Raw genomic sequence first — 20592 nt, 5'->3', positions numbered from 1 at the left:
GAGAATGGATTCCTTGACTCTCTCTTAACTCTCTCTCAGCTCTCATCAATAAAACTAATAAACTAGATCCTATTTATAGACTCACTAAACTTGCTCTCCAAGACATATCTTTCCTAAACCTACTACAATTCAATTAAGTAAATATAACATAATAAACCCTTAACTTTATTAATATTCAAGATTAGTCCTTCATTCACCCCCTTAATCTTGAATTGTCCATCTCTTTTGTACCACCAAGGTCTTGAATTCCCAATAACGCTCTCAACTCTTCAATTTTAATCATTGATTCATCTTTACCTTTTCTTTTCAGTTGTTTGTAACACACCTCTTTAACAAGTTCTTCACATTCATCATTCAAACCATATAATACTAAAACTCTAATAATATATTCTATAATATTCTCTAATAGGTCTTACCTAAAAGTAACGAAGCGTCGTATAACAAATAAACATTTTATACAATTATGCACAATAAACAAATAAATATTTATTTTTCTTAAGATCTCCTTTCAGGGGTCCCAATTTTGAATCCCGATTCACATGTGTGCTCTGAAATATAGACGGCACAATTATAAGAAGAATTCAAATTTAAACAATAAATGTTATAACCCTTTGTAAGAGCACCGTCAGCCCGATAAAAACGCCTTCAGAAAAATAAAAAAACATTATTTTGCGATTCAAAAGGGGATAACGGTCGCTTAGCCATTATCCGGATGTAGTTCGGTTTGTGTATATTAATTATTGCTTAAAATTCTAACAAGATATTATTATTTAACAAAAACATATAATAGTTTGTGGTGAAAGCATCGATCGACAACCAAACCAACTGAAGAAAACAGACGAATCAAGATCAAGCAACCACTTACTTGAAATCACACAATACAGATCAAACTTGAATACATCTTTAAGATATCCAATCCAATCCAATCCAATCCAATCCAATCCAATCATACTTATTGTACCATGGGTTGCTCCTCCTCCCTTCCAGGTATAATTCCCAATTTCATCAAATTAGGGTTTTACTCATTCACTTAATTCATTCAATTTGTCTTTTCTGAGCTTTAATTACTTTCATTTCCACTTCGAATTCGTTAATAATTTGCAGATAGGAGTGCGGGTCGGGTAGGTGGACTTAATCCGGTTAACGCTGCCGATTCTGATGCCAAAAATCTACGTGTCAAGGTATTTAATTTATGCAACTTTTGTTTATTATTTGACTGAAATTTAATCCATGATATGATAGATTTTGTTCTTAGTTGATGATACTAAATATTGTAAATATACTGAGTTATTATTGAATGTTATTCATAATGTGATTTTGGATCAATTAAATATAATAAACAACATTAAAGCAGGACTAAATATAATACATGAAACTTTAGGTAAATGATTACTTTTGTTAATCTGTGATGCACGAATGGGCTACTCTTCATATTGTTCCACAGTCACTAAATTATCAACAGCATTTTTTTATTACAGCTGGTGCTATTAGGGGACTCTGGTGTTGGAAAAACTTGCATTGTTCTTCGTTTTGTTCGTGGTCAGTTTGATCCGACATCCAAGGTTACTATATTTATTACGTTTCGGTTAATAAATTAATTTTAAGATTTTATGTTAAAGTTTTTATTTTATTTGCTAGTTTATATAACAAATTTAGGTTCTGCAAGCTGGCATGAAAAATTTAAAATCTATCTATAATTTGTTGATATCATCGCCCGTGCCCTGCTAAAATAAATAATAATCAAATATTGGTAGGCTTGTAAACGGACCGAACGAAGCATGCTTGCATTTGTTTGTTTAACTTTAACTGAACACACAATCGAACACGAACAAATAGACAAACATCATTTTCTTCTTCGTGTTTGTTAGTTAAAAAATGAACGTGTTTGCGTTTGTTTATGGTCGTTAGTTAACAGTATAAGCAAGCAGTTCACAAACGAAAACCAACAAACAGTGACGGATCCAGAAAATCTAGCCAGTGGGTGCAAAAAAAAGTTCAACCTAAACCTCGTCAATTCAAACTAAAGCAAGTCAAACCAAAATGGGTCGGGTCAAACCGAAACAAGTTACGTTAAAAATTTACATTAAACAAACTACGTATAGAAATGCAAACAATAAATTTCATTAAAGATAAACAAAATACATATTACAATTGACCTCTACGTGATTTCATCTTTTGAAAATGGTAAATTACAGCTTCATTCGTGACACTTAAAGTGCTTCTTTTTCAACACTAAAATCACACAAGCATTCAAAAAATCTTCACCAATTCGATTACGTAAATTTGTCTTTATGATCTTCATTGCCAAAAACATCTCTCAACCGTTGCGGTTGCAATAGGCAAAACTAATGTTAGCTTTAATAATCGATAAACCAAATGAAAAGATATATCTTTCCTTGTTTCCACCATAACTCTAGCAAGATCCGCAACACCTTTCATATTCGCAAATCTTTCATCCTTTCGCACACTATCAATGTACAAACCAAGTTGAGATGCAAGAATAATTTTGTCCCCGTTATCAAAATCATATGGATATAACTCACACAATCTCATTAACTATGATACATCAAACTTGGAAAATGAATCATACTGATTGAAAGCCAACATGTTTTGAAGTAAACCCGTGTTAATCTCATTAAAGCGATTATCAAATTCTTGAATTTCCATATCGACAACACTGTTGAAATAATCAAAATTATAATAATGTTGATTGGTGATTGTGTACCTTTGTCTTTTGGGTCTATAACCGGTGTCATCGACAAGATGTGAAGCCGCCATCACCCTAATATGTTCGCCTCCCCATAATTCCAAATTTTCAATTAAAGTGATTGAGCAATTAACTAATATGGGCTTAATTGTTATTTTCATAACAAAATTAAGTTTGGGCTTAAAACTTTGACTTAAATTTAAAAAGTTAAGTTTGGGGCACTAAAAAAATTATGGGTCACTAATTTTTTTTGGATGGGTCACTTGGGTCTTTGTACCTAATATATTTACTAATTTATAAAGAAAACTATGGACTTGAGTGGGTGCAAACGCTCCCCCTGGCCGAACACTAGATCCGCCCCTGCCAACAAAGATATCTGAACATAGATGAACGGGCATGATTGATCTAAAATCAATTAAAAATAAATGTGAACAACAGTGTGTTGAGCCTAAAAATTTATTAAAACTAGACTTAACTGTAACGGGCATAAAAAAAGTTTAAATGAATTTGTCAACAAACTAACATAATCAAACACAAATGAACGAACATAAATGAATGAACGAACTTAAGCAAACACAAAGTAACGAACATAAATGAATGCTAACAAACTAACATAATCAAACACAAATGAACGAACATAAATGAATGAACTTGCGCTGAACGGTGTAAGAATGGTTCACTGAGTGTTCGGTTCGTTTACGCGCCTAAATAATAATGTGATTTACATACATTTACCGTCTTTATCGAATTATTTCAGGTGACAGTTGGAGCTTCATTTTTGTCACAAACAATAGCTTGCAGGACTCGACAACGGTTAAATTTGAAATCTGGGACACTGCTGGTCAGGAGAGGTAAATTTGCACGATTTATTATATTTTATTATTAACGCTTTTCACATGTTTGGTTTTGTTGATTTGGTCAACAGTTAGTCCCGTCTTTTTATTTATCCTTGTAAATTCTTTAGATATGCAGCACTGGCCCCACTATATTACCGAGGTGCGGCTGTTGCAGTTATTGCATATGATACAACTAATCCCGACTCGTTCCATAAAGCTCAACATTGGGTCAAGGTTTGACATTAGCTTTTTTAAATTAATTTAAAAAAAATGTAAATACGTTTAACTAAAGTTTGTCTTATACAGGAGCTACAAAAACACGGGAACGCGGATATTGTCATGGCTTTAGTTGGTAACAAGGCTGATCTTCAAGAAAAACGGGAAGTGTCGGTTCAGGTAAGAAACCGAAAAATGGATTTGTAGTTGAAAAAATGGAACCGAAAAAACTAGAAAAACCGATGGGCTTGTTTTATGTTTTCGTGATAAAATAAAAAAAAACAAATTTGTAGATTTTCATATATAATTTTGAATTCTAAATAATTTATAAGAATTTAGTAAACAGTGTTACCCAAATATTTTAGCCAAGTTAATATGATCAATTAGTTATAAATAGCAAAAAGATTCAGACCCAAATTCATTTTTTTGGGCCAAAATTTTTTAGGCCCAAACTTTTCTAAGCCCAAATGGTAAAACCGAGTTAACCAGAACCGAACTTATGGATTTTCTTTTTTATTTGAATTTCAAGTAATTTATAAGAATTTAATTAATAGTTTTACCCAAATATTATAACCCAAATTATGATGGTTAATTAATTTTTAGTTTTTTACCAACCAAAAATTTTAGGTCCAAATTTTATTATTTTGGCTAAATTCTTTTGGCCCAGAAATTTCAAGCCTAACCAGTACACCTAAATGGAAAACTGAAAAAACTGCAACCGTAAAAGTCAAACTGGCCTAAAGTCATATTCTAAATCATTTCATCATTTCACTTCAAAAACTTAATTATTAAAGTAATATAATTTTTGTTATCATATTTGAGATGCTAATCTTTTTATTGAAAATATTGAAAATAATGGAGAAAGTGTGTCTAAATTGCACAAAAACTAACCATTAATCAACCCGACGCCGCCCGCTTAACATTATTTTTTATTGAACAAGGATGGAAAGGACTATGCAGAAAAGAACGGGATGTTCTTCATTGAAACATCTGCCAAAACGGCTGATAACATCAATCAGTTATTTGAGGTAGAGCAGTAACTTTCACTAATCAGTAAGTCATACTCACCGCGTTGTATATATATTCGATCTGAGCTCGTTTTTACACTTTTACCACAGGAAATTGCTAAGAGATTACCGCGATCTTCTCCATCATGATAACCTCAATATATTGAACAAACATTGTTATCGTGGGCCGTGGTGTAACAAGGGGAATTTACTGTATATTTGTTAAATGAGTTTGGTGTTCGCACCTTATATTTGTTGATTCTGTATTGCGTTTGCTTGACAAGTATTGTTTTTAAAACTCAAATGTTTGTTTCGCTCCTGTGAGCTTGGTTAACTTGTAAAACGTTAGAAACCGACATTTAGCTTTATTCTATATGTAACATACTTAAATTTATAACTTCATGAACTTTATCAAATGCATATGTAAGTACAAATCTGGCTTTGGACCCGTGAACTCGTTTTGTAGGGATTAGGAGAGTAATTAATTAGCACTTATATAATCCCATAATAAACAACTGTCATGATTGTTGGATGAGTATAGATTAATAATGTTCAAAGTAGTAGTTATGCTTTTATTATTAAGAACTAATGTGTTATAATGTTATAAAGTTATAAATTTTGTTTCACATGTGGGTAATTAAATATGTTTCAAGGATGATGCAGATGACAATAAAAAAACTAAAAGATTAAGTAGACAATCATTTGCCAACAATAAGTCAATGCCCATCTGAAGGCGGCTGGTGAGATGTTAGTTTTCACAAGACTAGTCTTAAGAAGACCAACTAATAAATATGTTGCGGTTGGTACAGGGAATCTAGTATCATCAAAACAAACAAACAAAAAAAATAAATAAAAAAAAAATCAATAAAAAGGTCTAAACCTTAATGATTACACATCAATGCATTCTGGTTCCATGATTATCCTACTTTTATTCTTGCTGGGGTCAACTTCTGCAGCACTAGACAGCATATCTGCAAATCAGACAATCAAAGATGGAGACACAATAGTTTCAGATGGTAACATGTATGAACTAGGATTCTTTAGCCCAGGAAAATCCAAGAACAGATACTTGGGGATATGGTACAAGAAGATATCATACGGTACCGTCGTATGGGTTGCGAACAGGGAGACGCCGATTACAGATAACTCAGGTACCTTTTATCATTAGAGTAGCTATAATGTATATATACTTGTGAACCCTCGGGTGGGAAAAATTGACATCGCACTAATTTTGACATTGTTTTACTAATCTCGTGAAAATAACGTTAAAAGTGGCGGAAGGTTAATCAAGCATCATGTGGTGGCGTTGATAGCCGAAAGACAAACGTACATGCACCAATCAGACGGTGTCCCGATGATTGAGTGTTGTGTGCCTTATGTCCAAGGCTTGATGCAAAACTATTATCGAGCCACTAAGTAGCACGGGAACGGGTACGGGACCAGGAAACAGGGACGTTATGGGTACGAAAAACGGCAAAAATCAAAAATCCAAGATACGGTACGGCGAGGGTACGGCCCAAAAAAATATTAAAAAAATCAAAAAAAGATTTAAACAAAGTCCAAAATTATTTAAAAAATATAGTATGGAGATCTGCTAAAGATTTTGAGATTATGGAATATGAGAAGATATATCATATAATATGGACGGTTTGTTTGCTTTTTTTTTTCTGCCGTCAAACTAAACTCAAACGTCTCCTATTATAATTAATTTATAAACCTATTTTAGGAATTTTAAAAATTGATCAAAAAGCCCTAAAATTTCAAGGATATGTTTCAGAAATTCTACAACGCCGTACCCAAGCCCGGAAATTTATAACATCCCGTCCCCGATTTTTAGAAGCGGTCGGGAAACGTTTCGGCGGCGTTTCCCCGGCGTACCCATCCCCATGCCGTCCCCGGGACTTGGACTCCACCCTGTTTTGCGTTTCCTTGCTTCCTAGTCGAGCCAGGGGTCTCACTGGAAGCAGCCTCTCTATTCCTATGGGGTAGAGGTAAGACTGTCTACATTTTACCCTCCTCAGACCCTACCATAGCTTTGCTATTGGTGAGATTTACTGAGTACGATGATGATGATGATGATGACGACGATGGCGATGTGATGATGATATGTTACTAAGATTGAGAACTAGATATGTTTACAATTTTATATACTTAACTATTATCAGGCATGCTAAGACTTAGTAGAGATGGAAACTTACAAATTCTCAGTGGAGGCAGTACGGTGATCTGGTCGTCCAATACAACATTATCCACATGGAGTAACGATACAGCGATGGTGGTCCAGCTTCTGGATTCCGGTAATCTTGTTGTGCGGGATACCAGTAGCAGGAAGCAAAGTGTAACCTGGCAAAGTTTCGATTATCCAGGTAACACGGTTTTACCAGGAATGAAATTTGGGAAGAATTTGGTAACAGGACGAGAGTCGTCTTTGACACCATGGAAGAGTCTAGATGATCCTTCCCCGGGTCCGTATCGCCATTGGATGGACACGAATGGATATCCGCAAATTTTTGTGAGTGATGGTCAGGTTTTACTATTTAGAGTTGGACCGTGGAATGGTCTTAAGTTTCAAGGCTTGCTTTTAAAAAATCCAGATCCGTTCTATACGCTTGAATTTGTGTGTAACGAAGAGGAAGTTTATTACAGATTTGAACTTAAGACATCCATATTTCAGCGGATACACGTGATGCCAGATGACACCACGGTCATGTTGAATTGGATTGATCAAATCCAAGATTGGGCTGTGTATGGTTTTGCAAAAGCAAAAGATAACTGTGGTCGTTATGGACAGTGTGGGGCTTATGGAAGCTGCAGCATCAATAGATATCCAATTTGTAAATGTTTGGAAGGTTTTAAGCCACGAGTTCCAGATGAATGGGATAAAGCAAATGGCTCGAGTGGGTGTGTACGTAAACGGGATTTAGATTGTGGGAGTGCCGATGGCTTCAAGAAGATATCAGGTGTGATATTTCCAGACACACTGCGTTCTTGGTATAATCACAACATGACCCTTCTAGAATGTGAGATGGCCTGCAGAAGGAACTGCAACTGTACGGCTTATGCAAATTCGGATATCAGAAATGGTGGGAGTGGATGTTTGTTGTGGTTTGATGAGCTCATTGACATCACAGAGTATGATGAAAAGCAGGATCTTTACATCAGACTGGCTGCGTCCGAGTTAGCCGGTACACACCCCTTATAATTTAAATAGCAGTCATATTTCTTCGTTTTGCATTCTTCATATTTAAGAACTTCGAAAATCGAGTGAACTGCGGTTTTTGTCCCTGTGGTTTGTCCAAATCTGCGGTATTAGTCCAATAGTTTCAAATCTGCGAATTTCATCCCTGTGGTTTCATTTTGCTTGCAATTAAACCCGACCCCACTAACACCGTTAAGTCTAATCGTTAAAACCATCGGCGTGCCACTCACATGAGGGGCAATTTGTCTTTTTTTCCCCAAATATATCTCTGCCCCTCACGTGAGGGGGCTTGTGAATAAGGGTTGGGGTTTATTTGGGTAGAAAAAGGACAAAACTGCCCCTCACGTGAGGGGTGCACTGATGGGTTTAACGACTAAACTTAACGGGGTAAGTGGGGTCGGGTTTAATTTGCAAGTGAAATGAAACCACAGGGACGAAAATCGCAGATTTGAAACTATCGTATTAAAACCGCAGATTTGGACAAACCACAGGGACGAAAACCGCAGTTTACTCGAAATAAATTCAGATAGAGTGGATGCATACCTTTTGGCAATATTTGAGTTCTTCTATACATAATTAACCTGTAGCAAACCCATACTGATTCATCGTTGATGTTTCAATGTAGACTCTCAGCTTAGTTTCAGCAAGACGAAAAGAGTAGTCACAGCGGTTTCAACTTCATCTGCGGTGCTGCTTTTGTTTGCTGTAGTGTATGCCTGTGTAAAGAAGAAGAGAAGGGCTAACATGAAACAAAAAGGTAATTATGCAGATCACTTTTTATGCTTCTAAATACTAAACGAGAACAAATCATTCTTACAGTTTGTCATCTTGTATACTTTTTTGGCACATTTGTGTAATCAAGAGAAATTGCATGCGTTATGTTGTAGGAAACTGGTATGGCCGTTATAAAAAGAGTAACAACGTTCATATTGAAGATCTTGACGAGCTACCTTTTTTTAGCCTAAGTAAAATAGCTAAGGCTACCGATGACTTTAGCTTCAACAACAAGATTGGAGAAGGTGGATTTGGTCCAGTTTACAAGGTAGTTATTGAAAAATTAATATAAAAACTAATAATATGAATGCTAAGTGGTAACGTGTAATCTTTATATTATAGGGGGTGTTGGAAGACGAACAAGAGGTAGCTGTGAAGAGGCTCTCGGAAACATCCCAGCAAGGGCTTGACGAATTCATGAACGAAATCAGAACTATTGCCAAACTTCAGCACCGGAATCTTGTGAAGCTTCTTGGATACTGCATCCATGTAAATGAATTGATATTGATTTATGAATACATGACCAACAAAAGCTTGGACTTTTTTCTATTCGGTTCGATATTGTATCTATGTTTTCACATAGGACTAAATTACTTTTATATTTTATCGCTTGTCTAAAAGACTAAAACCGTTAACCTTTTGTCAGATGAAACCAGAAGTATGATGCTTGACTGGCCTCAACGTTTTAATATAATAAATGGGATGGCTCGAGGTATTCTCTATCTACATCAAGATTCCCGTCTTCAAATCATCCATAGAGACCTCAAGGCAGGTAATATTCTGTTGGATGCTGACATGAATCCAAAAATCTCCGACTTTGGCCTTGCTAGAAAGTTTGTAGGATTCGATACCGATACCAAGACAAAGAAAGTAGTCGGAACATAGTAAGAATCTCGACCAATGTTTATTATATTAGTAATTAACATTTCTATCAAAAGAAGACATTAACGCGTATTTTTCTGCAGTGGATACATTCCTCCAGAGTATGCAATATGCGGACGGTTCTCTGTAAAGTCAGATGTATATAGCTTTGGTGTTTTGGTGTTGGAGACCGTTAGTGGAAAGAAAAACAGAGAATTTTTTTACGATGGCCACAACGACAACCTTTTAGGACACGTATGTTACTCTGGTCAGACTAGTGTTTTTTGTAACATTCTTTCGATACGCTTAATATGTTTTGTCTGATTCAGGCATGGAGACTTTATAGACAAGGAAGGTCCCTTGAACTAATGAGTGAATCGTTACGTGGCTCATGCATCGACTCTGAAGTGTTACGCTCTATACAAGTTGGGCTATTGTGTGTGCAACATCATGCCGAAGATAGGCCAACTATGTTTTCGGTGGTTCTGATGTTGGTCAGTGAGGGTGTGTTGCCTCAACCTAAACAACCTGCGTTTTTCTCTGAACAGAGCCGTGTTGAACTTGAATCTGTTTCATCAGTTGATGAGTACATGATAACACTTTTATATGCTCGGTAGCAAGTACATAACTATTTCAGATTTGCATTCATCCACAATATTCTACTTGCAGTTCTTTTTTGTTGTATAGCATCATGTGTGCTCAATGAGAGTCTGGTGCACATATACTAATTACATTCTTAGTTGTATTCTCTTATATAGAGTCAACTTGACTTGATTGTTTTACACAAAACAGAGGAACCTCAATGTATAGAATATAGTAAATAGAACAGTTCATGCACATTAAAAGAAGAAATATAGTAAAAAAAACTAAAAATTAAATTAAATAAAGACTAAACTATCATTATCTTATATAAATTAAACGACATTAATAAAATAAAAACTACATGCAGTGCTAAAAATAATATTAAATAAAATTAAAAATTACCAGATTTAGAAATAACATTAAAAATTAACTACACTTTGAGGTGCGGTATGTAGATGTTCCAAATATGCTCGTTAAGATTATTATATCGTAATTGAAGTGTAGGTGCGGTATGTAGATGTTCCAAATATGCTCGTTAAGATTATTATATCGTAATTAAGTCCAAATGCATGTCACAGTTATGTAGTTAACTCATATTGCCTGTGTAGAATTCCCACACGTGTACCACTAGTTTTTATTAAATCATGCATTCCATTAATTAATTCATGTGTTAATTTATTTACTAGTCAAGTGTGAATTTTAGCTATCAATTTTAATCTTCCAGATTCCACCCTTTTAAAATCCTAGACTACTTGGCAACCCCTTATAGCTAGGTGGTGCTAATGTAAGCTTGTTAGCAATTGTCAATAAAATCCTAGACTAATTGCCAATAGCTAGGTGGCGCTAACTTGTTTAGTGATAACTATTTTATCCAGGTTTATAGCTCTTATTTATTGTTTTGTATACTAATTTTGTGGCTTTTCATACTATATACTATTGTTTCTCAAACTTATGAATTGTTCACCAACCTTTGTGTTGACAAACTTTATTTTATGAAATGTCACAGGTTTGACTATTGTTGACTCTAGCACTTGACGAAAATGTTACCAAGACTATTAGGATATTAGTAAAATGAACAATATATTTGCTACTTGTATTTAACTTGGTTGTGTGAATGAGATGTGTTGTTTATTAATTTGTTGAACTAAAATGAGTTGAATAAATATTGTCACTTTAAATAGTGTCTTGTGTATTTGTCCAATCACGTTGCACCCCGGTATGTTCCGCCGTCTTTGGTCGGGGTGTGACAATTTGAGTCATATATTAGTATAGGCTGTGTTTGAATTCTGAATGTGGTTTTCAATTATCAGTTTGTTAGAGCCATAGGAGTATTATTAGGATTTAGGAACTTAGGAAGGAAGCTAAGGTTTCTGACATGATGTAAATGATGAGTGGGTTAAAAAAATGTGTTTTTAATGTTTAATACTGCGTGTTTTTGTTTTTTATATATATATCAAACACGACTATTTTGGCTGGTTTTATAATTGCAGGTGCTTGGGGCTTAACGGAACTAACTTGGAGCATTTAGGATGGTAAGGGATAAATTTGTGGATGAAAAGAAAACATCAAGAACAATGCAAAATAATGATTTTGGTGCTGAGTCCACTGCAAGCTACGGTGGCTCCACCTTGGCTTATTGCGGAGACAGGGACAAAAGTGTCGTAATGTTGCCGTAAGGAAAAAAGAAGAGGCCGTAAGGGCAGGGTCCACCGTAAGCTACAGTGGATCTACAGTAGCTTACGATGGACATGATGTAAAGAGTTGAGGTAAGATATTCCTCAAATCTTTTATAATTGTTTTTTATTAACCTTTCGACATCCATAAATAAATCTTTTAAGTTTATTCTTAAAAATGAAAAGAGTTGAGGTAAGATATTCCTCAAATCTTCTTGAACACCTATCACGTTATCCATGATTGTTGAATTGTAAAGCTAGTCATGTTAGATGTACTTTAGATCAAGCCTGGATGACGAAAATGAAGCTACAACTATCCGGATACAAAACATGTGAGATACTCTGTATGCCACAAGGAGAATTCAATTCACTATGATAGAAAGTTACTAGCAAAACCAAACACCTGTTAGCCTTGCCACAAAGAGTGTGGTCGTCTCTCTACGACCAACCACTGGTGTGAGAATCAATATAAAAGAATAAGAAGATTATAAGGCAAATCTAGCTTTTTTAGATAGGAGTATGTTATACTTAAATTTCGAACTTTCTATGGTTCTTTTATACTTGTGGGATTTTGCATATATGGTTCGTTAGTCCCCACCCGAATTGGTTTCCTTCTCAAACTCTAATGTTGGAGCCCATTCTGGTTCGTCCATACTAGTTGCACTTTGGCTCCGACTTGATCTGGAGCATACCTTGTGGCTGCTTCGGATATAGTACATCGTTTTATATTTGGTTTTGGTATGTGCCACTATTAGGATCATAAACTATACTTTTATTATTAATGTTATTTATTATTATTATTATTATTATTATTATTATTATTATTATTATTATTATTATAGTGTAGGGTTTATAACGTAATTAGAATTAGTTAATCGCCGCGCCCTTTGCCAAGGGATACGACGTTTAGATTAGGGTTTACATATTCCCACTATCTGTAAACATGTGTGATGTACTTTTTGGTTGTACATCATACGATCATGTTCTTGATATCCAACAGCCACATGGTTGAATCGGATTTAAGGTTATGTATTCCGGATTTAAGATAATTTATTCATTTTTGGGGTGTTAGCCCTTCACAAAAGTACCCCTAGCTAGAACTTTCGGTTATTTAAAACTGTAATAAATAATAAATTTTAAGCGTAAATTATGTTCCTAACCAACTTGGAATACAAAAGAGGAGATAACAAGTGGATGACTCTGATAAAGTCAACTGCAAGATTATCTTAGTCCACTCAGCTTGTAGCATAGTGTGGCATTATGTCCACTGATTAAATATAAGTTTATTTTCCTCCATAGAATGATGCCAAGAAAAGAGGCATTTCACGTTGAAAATTGCTCTTGTTGATCATCCACCGTTGACTCTTAATTTCCAAGTCCTTTTAGTTTGGCCATTATCTTAAAGTCTCCTCCCAACAAAAAAAAAAGATGAATGGTTACTCTACCTGGGAATGTTTCGTGGTAATTTCTAAGTTTATTTGTATTTTTTCTAAATTATGCATAGTACTTTTATTGTTATATATGATGTATGTCACGATTTTTTGACTGACTACTTGGATTTTTGAACTCGACGTATTCTAAGATTTTCAACTTACTTGGGAATTATAAACCTATACATGCATGTTGCATTTGGAAAACAAACCGAAAAGAAAAAGTATCGATTTCACTCAAGTATTTTAATTATTCTTTTATACAGTTTTATTGAACGGTATATATTTACTTTTCGTGGTCATGATTAACTCACATATATCATTCTAGCTTTCACATTTATAGTTGTAACAAAGAATTCTTATTGCTTATGTGACACAACCGGAACCAAAAATTCGGATGTCGAGTTAAGAGACATCGAGCACCAAAAAAAGCGATCTTGGTGGAATTAATAAAATGTTGGGCCTGCCACTGAACTATAATAAGACACGGTGGGTGTGAATGCAAGAGGGACATTGTCAACCTAATTGGTAAACTTTATGTCAACTATCTTGGTACATTGACTCTATATATGCAGCAAAATGAAGTATTGAAGCACACACCAACAGTCAGCCATCAAGCATACTAAAATGAAAACATTCATGCTTATTTCTTCATATTCTCCCTCATATATCCTATGGTTTCTGACTGTTTTTGCACTATGTTTTTCTAGCTATCGGTGCGATGAAAACTCAAAATCATGTTTTATGCGTCAAAAGTGAGAGAACAGCACTTTTGCAGTTCAAAACTGATTTGATAGACGGTGCCAACAGGCTCTCTTCTTGGAGTCGCCACAACAAGGACTGTTGCAAATGGGCTGGTGTGGTTTGCAATAACGTTACGGGTCATGTCCAAGAGCTTTGCCTTGGTGGACCTAATGACGGGCTTCATGGTCATTGTCACGGTCCTTACGACACGGATGCTGAACTTGAAGCAGCATCAAAACAGATGTTGGGAGGCAACATAAATCCTTCGTTAATGTCCTTGAAGCAACTTAACTACTTGGATTTGAGCTGCAATAACTTTGGAGGGATTCCGATTCCAAGTTTCATTGCAACTCTTCGGAATCTGAGATATCTTAATCTCTCAACATCTCAATTTGATGGACAGATCCCTCCACAACTAGGGAATCTGACGATGTTGCGTGTTCTTGATCTCCGGTATGGCTTGTGGCAAAGTAGTTTCCCTGTTAAGAATCTTCATTGGTTGACAAATCTTCATGCGTTGCAACACCTTGATTTAAGCGGCTATGTGTAAGGCCCCAAACCCGGTAGCACTACTTTAGCGTCGGATTTACTCATAAACATAGTTCTTACATATCAGAGTTAATTAAAACTTTCGCGGAATATAAAAACTTTCATAAAACATTACAGAAATCCAAAACTTGCCTTAATTAAACATTCTTGTCTTTCAAAATAAACGTCAATTAACATTAAAACATTTTGAGTCTTCAGATGCCAGTCTCCTATTCGCCCACCATGTGCCCGCTCAAGCTAGCTGTCTCATTCCACTCACCTGCGTGCATACTAAAAGTTAGCTACGCTAAGTGAGTTCTAGTTAATCGGACGCCACACAATACATACACATACATACATATCCGAAGATACATAGCCATACTCAATCCGTTACCCTACTACCGTACATACATATATATCTACAATCACTAACCTCAGTCTACCGAGAGTACGTTCATAGTCCGCCGTCTATACCTGTACTCAGGGTCGTGAACACGTAAAAGGTCCGCAGTCCTTACCTATGTTCACCATTATGGTACGTGCAAGGTCCGCGGTCCTTCCCTATACCATCCTACATCCACAACATGTACAAGGTCCACAGTCCTTCCCTATGTTGCAACCTAATTCATAGCACGTACGAGGTCCACAGTCCTCCCCTATGCTACCACAATACAATTACAGCACGTATAAGGTCCGCAGTCCTTTCCTATACTGATGCCTATCTATATACGTATAAGGTCCGCAGTCCTTAACTACGTTGTCGTCTATTATCTGTAACACGTATAAGGCCCACCGTCCCTATCTACGTTTACATCTATCACCTATATCACGTATAAGGCCCGCAGTCCTTAACTACGCCCTCACCTGCCAACTCTATGCCCAACAGAAGCTAGAGGGATTTGCCATCCTAACTTACTATGTCGAACGTAGAACTCACATACCATTCGTGTACCTGTATACACATACTTCATATATACAATAATTACATTATAACATAAGAACACTCTAGGCGTTCTTCACCTCATTCATTTATCGTACTTCTTGTCAGTCCGTGCAATATCCGAAGATCGTTCACGTCCAGACAAGCATTCATTCAAAACGATCATACATCATCCATTTATAACATTCATATCTTTGTTTACAACCTGACAGTACGCGCAATATCCGAAGATCGTTCGCGTACCGACAATCAATCATTCATATCTATCACATATATCATATATGGCATACACTTACCACTTAAAGTAAGTGTATTAACTAATCACATCGAGTATGCACACAGCCCCGAAAAACATAACAAGGAATGGGGCTAGAAACTCACCTGAATGCGGTTCCTTTCTCCGTTTATCGTGGTTCCTCTCTTTAACTGTGTTCTGCTAACTGTATATAGGTTACACGTATCAATTAACTACTACTACTCATGTTGTATTTCTATCTTTATATAACCCACAACGAACGGGGGTCCGGGGGCAGCGCCACTGGCAGCGGGGTTCTAGGGGCGGCAGCCCCTAGCAGGGTCCAAGGGGCAGAGCCCCTGGCTGGGGTCGAGCTGTCTTAACACATTTTTCATAAGGTTTTTAATTTATTTTCCAATTTGCTAACTCCAGCGAACTTATCATTAAGCGAACTTAACAATAAGCGAACTTAACATTAAGCGAACTTACTGTAAGCGAACTTAGTGTTAAGCGAACTTAACATCAAGCGAACTTAAGCATAGGCGAAGTTCTCATCAGGCGAACTTAAGCATAGGCGAAGTTCTCATCAGGCGAACTTAGCATAGGCGAAGTTCTCATCAGGCGAACTTAGCTTAGGCGAAGTTCTCATCAGGCGAACTTAGCTTAGGCGAAGTTCTTATCAGGCGAACTTAGCTTAGGCGAAGTTGTGCAGCAGCCGCCGCTGTTCGTCCTTAATCCCCAAAATCATCATCGTTTCTTAACCAAACAAATCGATTTAGGTATCAACGGAATCGTCTAAGCAGCGCCTACAAACCCTAACCATTCAATCGTTCAAAACATCGGGTTTACAGGCTGCGATTCATGTATATACATACGGGTTTTTCATGCTAACGATTAACCTATCAATCTGTAATCAATTTCAGTAAGTTTGGCCTCGTTGGATTCGTTTTTACCATACTAAGACAGATCTATGATTTCAAGATGAATCCGAACCTAATTAAATGATTTCCGATCCTAAACGTACCTTAAACGAGTCGAACACGAACACGAGCTGGTCTTTGATGTTGCTTTGGTCCGTCACCACGATCTAGCACCAACAAGCTCGGGTTCTCGTCTCCGGATCTTGGTTTGGGTTGTGTGTGTGTTTTGGGTGTGTGTAGGGATTATGGAAAGATGGAATGGGAAGTTAGGGTTTTAGGATGGTTTAAGGGGTATTTATGTCCCTTAAAGCCCATGGACCTAAGGCCCATCCCACCATCTTAATCCATGTAATTACCCAAGTCCATGATTCTTTCTATATTTAATATTAATTAAATATTAACACTCGTTTTTAAATCATGGACTTCTTTTATTTATTAATATAAAATTCGGGATGTTACACTATGACCTTAGCAATGAACTCAACTGGCTACAGGTGATGACTCGCTTCCCTTCACTGTTAGAACTACGCTTGTCTTCTTGTTCACTTTCACAAATCTCGCGTCATCTAAACACATTAAATTTGACATCACTTTCAACTCTTGATCTTTCCTTCAACTCTTTCGATTCAAGTTTGATGCCCGGATGGATCTTCAATTTAACTAGTCTCATTTCCTTGGATCTCACCAATTGCCTTTTCCAAAATGTAGTCCCTGGAGTCCACCCGGCTTTTCATAAATTAACATCCCTAAGGTTTCTTTATGTTTCTAGTAATGATTATATGAATGATTCGTCCGTGTTGAAGGGGGTGACTAGCTTAACAAATCTTGTCTCTCTAGATATGAGTACTTGCGGTCTTACAAATCCAATTCTCCGTGACCTTCAGAACATGAGTTCCCTTGTTAGCCTTGACATGTCAAATAATAGAATCGTTGAGAAGTTACCTAATTCACTGGCTAATCATTGCAACTTGAAGTTTATTGATCTTAAATCTAATCTTTTGTTTGGAAATGTATATGAGTTTCTTCAAAACTTCTGTGAATGTAAATCATCTAAGTTGGAGATTTTAGGATTTTGGGGCAATAATCTTATTGGCTCTGTACCCCAAAATATTGGATATCTAAAGAATCTGATAACCTTTGATCTTGGGTTCAACTTCATATCTGGTCAAATTCCAGATTCCATAGGATCTTTGACGAATCTTAAGACGTTGGTGCTTAATGCCAGTTTAATCACCGGTACAATTCCAAATTCAATAGGTAGACTTTCATTGTTGGATAGGTTAGATCTTTCAAACAACCAACTCACAGCAAGTCTACCTGAAAGCTTAGGAAGCCTTCAGAAATTGACCTTTTTCAGTGTTTATAACAATCTTTTGAATGGTTCGGTCAGAGTACGCCACTTCTCAAATCTCACAGCACTCAAAACTTTAAGGGCTGAGTACAACAAGTTAACACTGCATCCAAATGATCGAAAATGGGTTCCGCCTTTCCAGTTGCAGGTGTTGAGAATAGGCTCATGGAATTTAGGGCCTAATATTCCTTCATGGCTTCAGTTTCAGAGAAACTTGACAGAGTTAGATATATCAAATGCAAATATATCAGACTTCATGCCAAATTGGTTTTGGACTACATTCTCAGGCATAGAATTCTTAAACACTTCTCACAATAAAATCCGAGGAAAGTTGCCACACGATCTCGGTTTCCTCTCAGCGAATGCAGTAGTAGATCTGAGTGACAACCGTTTCGAGGGTCCATTACCCGCCTCTTTCAACAGACCTGACCTGACTTTTCTTGATCTTTCAAATAATCACCTTTCAGAGTCTCTAGAGCAATTCTTGTGTCCTAGGATTCAAGAATCAAGACTGTTAAAAGTTCTTAATCTTGCCGACAATGATCTATCTGGTGTTATTCCAGATTGTTGGGGTATTTGGGATTCTCTAGAAGTCGTAAACTTTGAAAACAATAGATTATCTGGTGGAATCCCAAAGTCTATTGGAGAACTATCTTTGCTTAGATCTTTGAACATAAGAAATAACAAACTTTCTGGTATCATACCTCTGTCATTGATGAGTTCAAAGAGCTTGCTGATCGTCGATCTCACTGACAACAAACTCACTGGATTTACCCTGACCCCAAACCGGAGGAAAACTTCAAGGTTGAAACTTCTAAGTCTTCGTTCAAACAAGCTCTCTGGAAAGTTTCCAAATGAACTATGTGGTCTCACTTCAATCCAGATCTTAGACCTTGCTGACAACAATCTTTCAGGGAGCATACCGACATGTTTCTATAACTTTAGTATAATGTCCGGAAAAGAACGCTCAAGTCCTATCATTCTTTATGATGAATTTGACCAGAACCAAGTTCTGGGAAGTGCGTCATTGGTGACCAAAGGAAGAGAGAGCTCATATAGTACCATACTTTATTTGGTGACAACACTAGACCTTTCAAGTAACATGTTTTCGGGGCGCATTCCTAATGAGTTAATGAACCTCGTGGGATTACATTATTTGAATCTATCAATAAATCAGCTGACCGGAAGAATTCCGGAAAACATTGGTGACATGCGATTACTTGAATCTCTAGATTTGTCCTCCAACATGCTTCAGGGACAAATTCCACGGAGCATATCGAATTTGACTTTCTTGAATTGGTTGAATGTATCGTACAATCGCCTGACCGGTAGAATCCCAGCAAGCACTCAGATCCAGAGCTTCAACGAGTCCAGCTTTATTGGGAATAGACTCTGTGGAACTCCTCTTCAGAAAGTATGTGAATTAGAAACACATGTCATTGGGCCGAAAGGCGAGGTGTACAGTGATGCATCAAATGAACTTGACTGGGTGTTAATTGTATGCTTGGTGCTTGGATTCGTTATCGGGTTCTGGGTCGTTGCTGGACCTTTGATGGTGAACAAAGTATGGAGAATTACATATTTTGGGTTTCTGTATAAGGTATGGAGCAAACTTTGTGTCAAAATAAAACATATGTGTTATATTATATGTATATATTATACTAGATCTAGATAAGAAAGTCAAGGGATGCAAGCTGTATAAATATTCTATTAGTTTCCTGACACTCTATATATGTTGTTTATGTAAAGAGAAAGAACATCAAGTTATATATTCACAATGTAGTCCTAAAGCTAAGGGGCTCTTTCACCCCATCAATCTTAGTCTTGTGTATTCACCTGTTAGTTGGTTCATCATAATCAGTTCTGTTATCATCAGTTAATCAAGTTCTTGTAATACAAACCTTTGGTCATGTTAAAATCAAATCGGTTTCTTTCAATATGTTAGTAATGTCGTAGCATGATTCCATCCGTTGTTACTAAACTGTATGTTTTTTATACCGTTGCTCAAATAATATTTGATTTTTATCCTAAGTTAAGCAATAAGTAGAATTAACATAAGTTAGTATTTAAATTGTATTATTAGTAGATAATATAATGTGGTGGCGTTACCCTTGTAACACACCCAACCATCGCAACTTTTCACCTGGTTCATCATACCCTTTCGTTTAGTATTAATATGGCATAAACCTCGTTGTCGTCTTATGATTTGGACGGAAAAAACGGGATTCACTTTAAATTTTGACGAGAATTACGGGATTCACTTTAAATTTAAACGGAGCAGACGAGATTCAAATCTTTTAGAATCCCGTTGAAACGTTACCCAAAGTGTCGCCTTTGTCCAAATTTGTAGTCCATTTTAGGAATATTGAATAATAATGGACCATTTTTCATTTTTTTCTCTCTTAAAAAAGGATGTGTTTTAAGAATTTTCCATAGTTTTATCTTATTACATAGATTGTAAATCCAAAAGTCGACTCCATAAATTCCCCACATTATGTAGTTGCTAATATTTATATATTAGGAATGGATAAGAGTTCATATCTAATAACCGGATACTATATCAAACCCGGATCCATTCATGACCACATC

At 36.3% G+C, this 20592-nt stretch overlaps 1 protein-coding gene and 2 pseudogenes across 2 annotated transcripts; all 3 read left to right on the top strand.

Moving 5' to 3' along the window:
• The first annotated feature begins 876 nt into the window (after window positions 1-876).
• LOC143568882 (ras-related protein RABF1-like) lies at window positions 877-5255 on the top strand (annotated as a pseudogene). Its single transcript, XR_013141640.1, has 8 exons — window positions 877-987; window positions 1105-1181; window positions 1479-1562; window positions 3465-3558; window positions 3672-3777; window positions 3850-3939; window positions 4701-4787; window positions 4878-5255. The product of XR_013141640.1 is annotated as a ras-related protein RABF1-like (transcript).
• Window positions 5256-5655: 400 nt separating this feature from the next.
• LOC143568881 (G-type lectin S-receptor-like serine/threonine-protein kinase At4g27290) lies at window positions 5656-10343 on the top strand. The gene is made up of 8 exons (XM_077054921.1): window positions 5656-5917; window positions 6932-7951; window positions 8591-8722; window positions 8853-9007; window positions 9082-9292; window positions 9386-9623; window positions 9705-9855; window positions 9930-10343. The coding sequence occupies exons 1-8, from the start codon at window positions 5665-5667 to the stop codon at window positions 10215-10217; spliced, it is 2448 nt and encodes an 815-aa protein (XP_076911036.1). The 5' UTR covers window positions 5656-5664; the 3' UTR covers window positions 10218-10343.
• A 3396-nt stretch (window positions 10344-13739) lies between these two features.
• Window positions 13740-19686, top strand: LOC143568874 (receptor-like protein EIX2; annotated as a pseudogene).
• Window positions 19687-20592: the final 906 nt, after the last annotated feature.

This window comes from Bidens hawaiensis, unplaced genomic scaffold, assembly GCF_021521415.1.
Source record: "Bidens hawaiensis isolate Kalapana, Puna unplaced genomic scaffold, B.hawaiensis_p1.1 tig00024239_1, whole genome shotgun sequence".
NCBI lineage: Eukaryota > Viridiplantae > Streptophyta > Magnoliopsida > Asterales > Asteraceae > Bidens > Bidens hawaiensis.
Note: the sequence above shows the minus strand (reverse complement) of the source record. Positions and strands in the feature narration are given on the sequence as shown.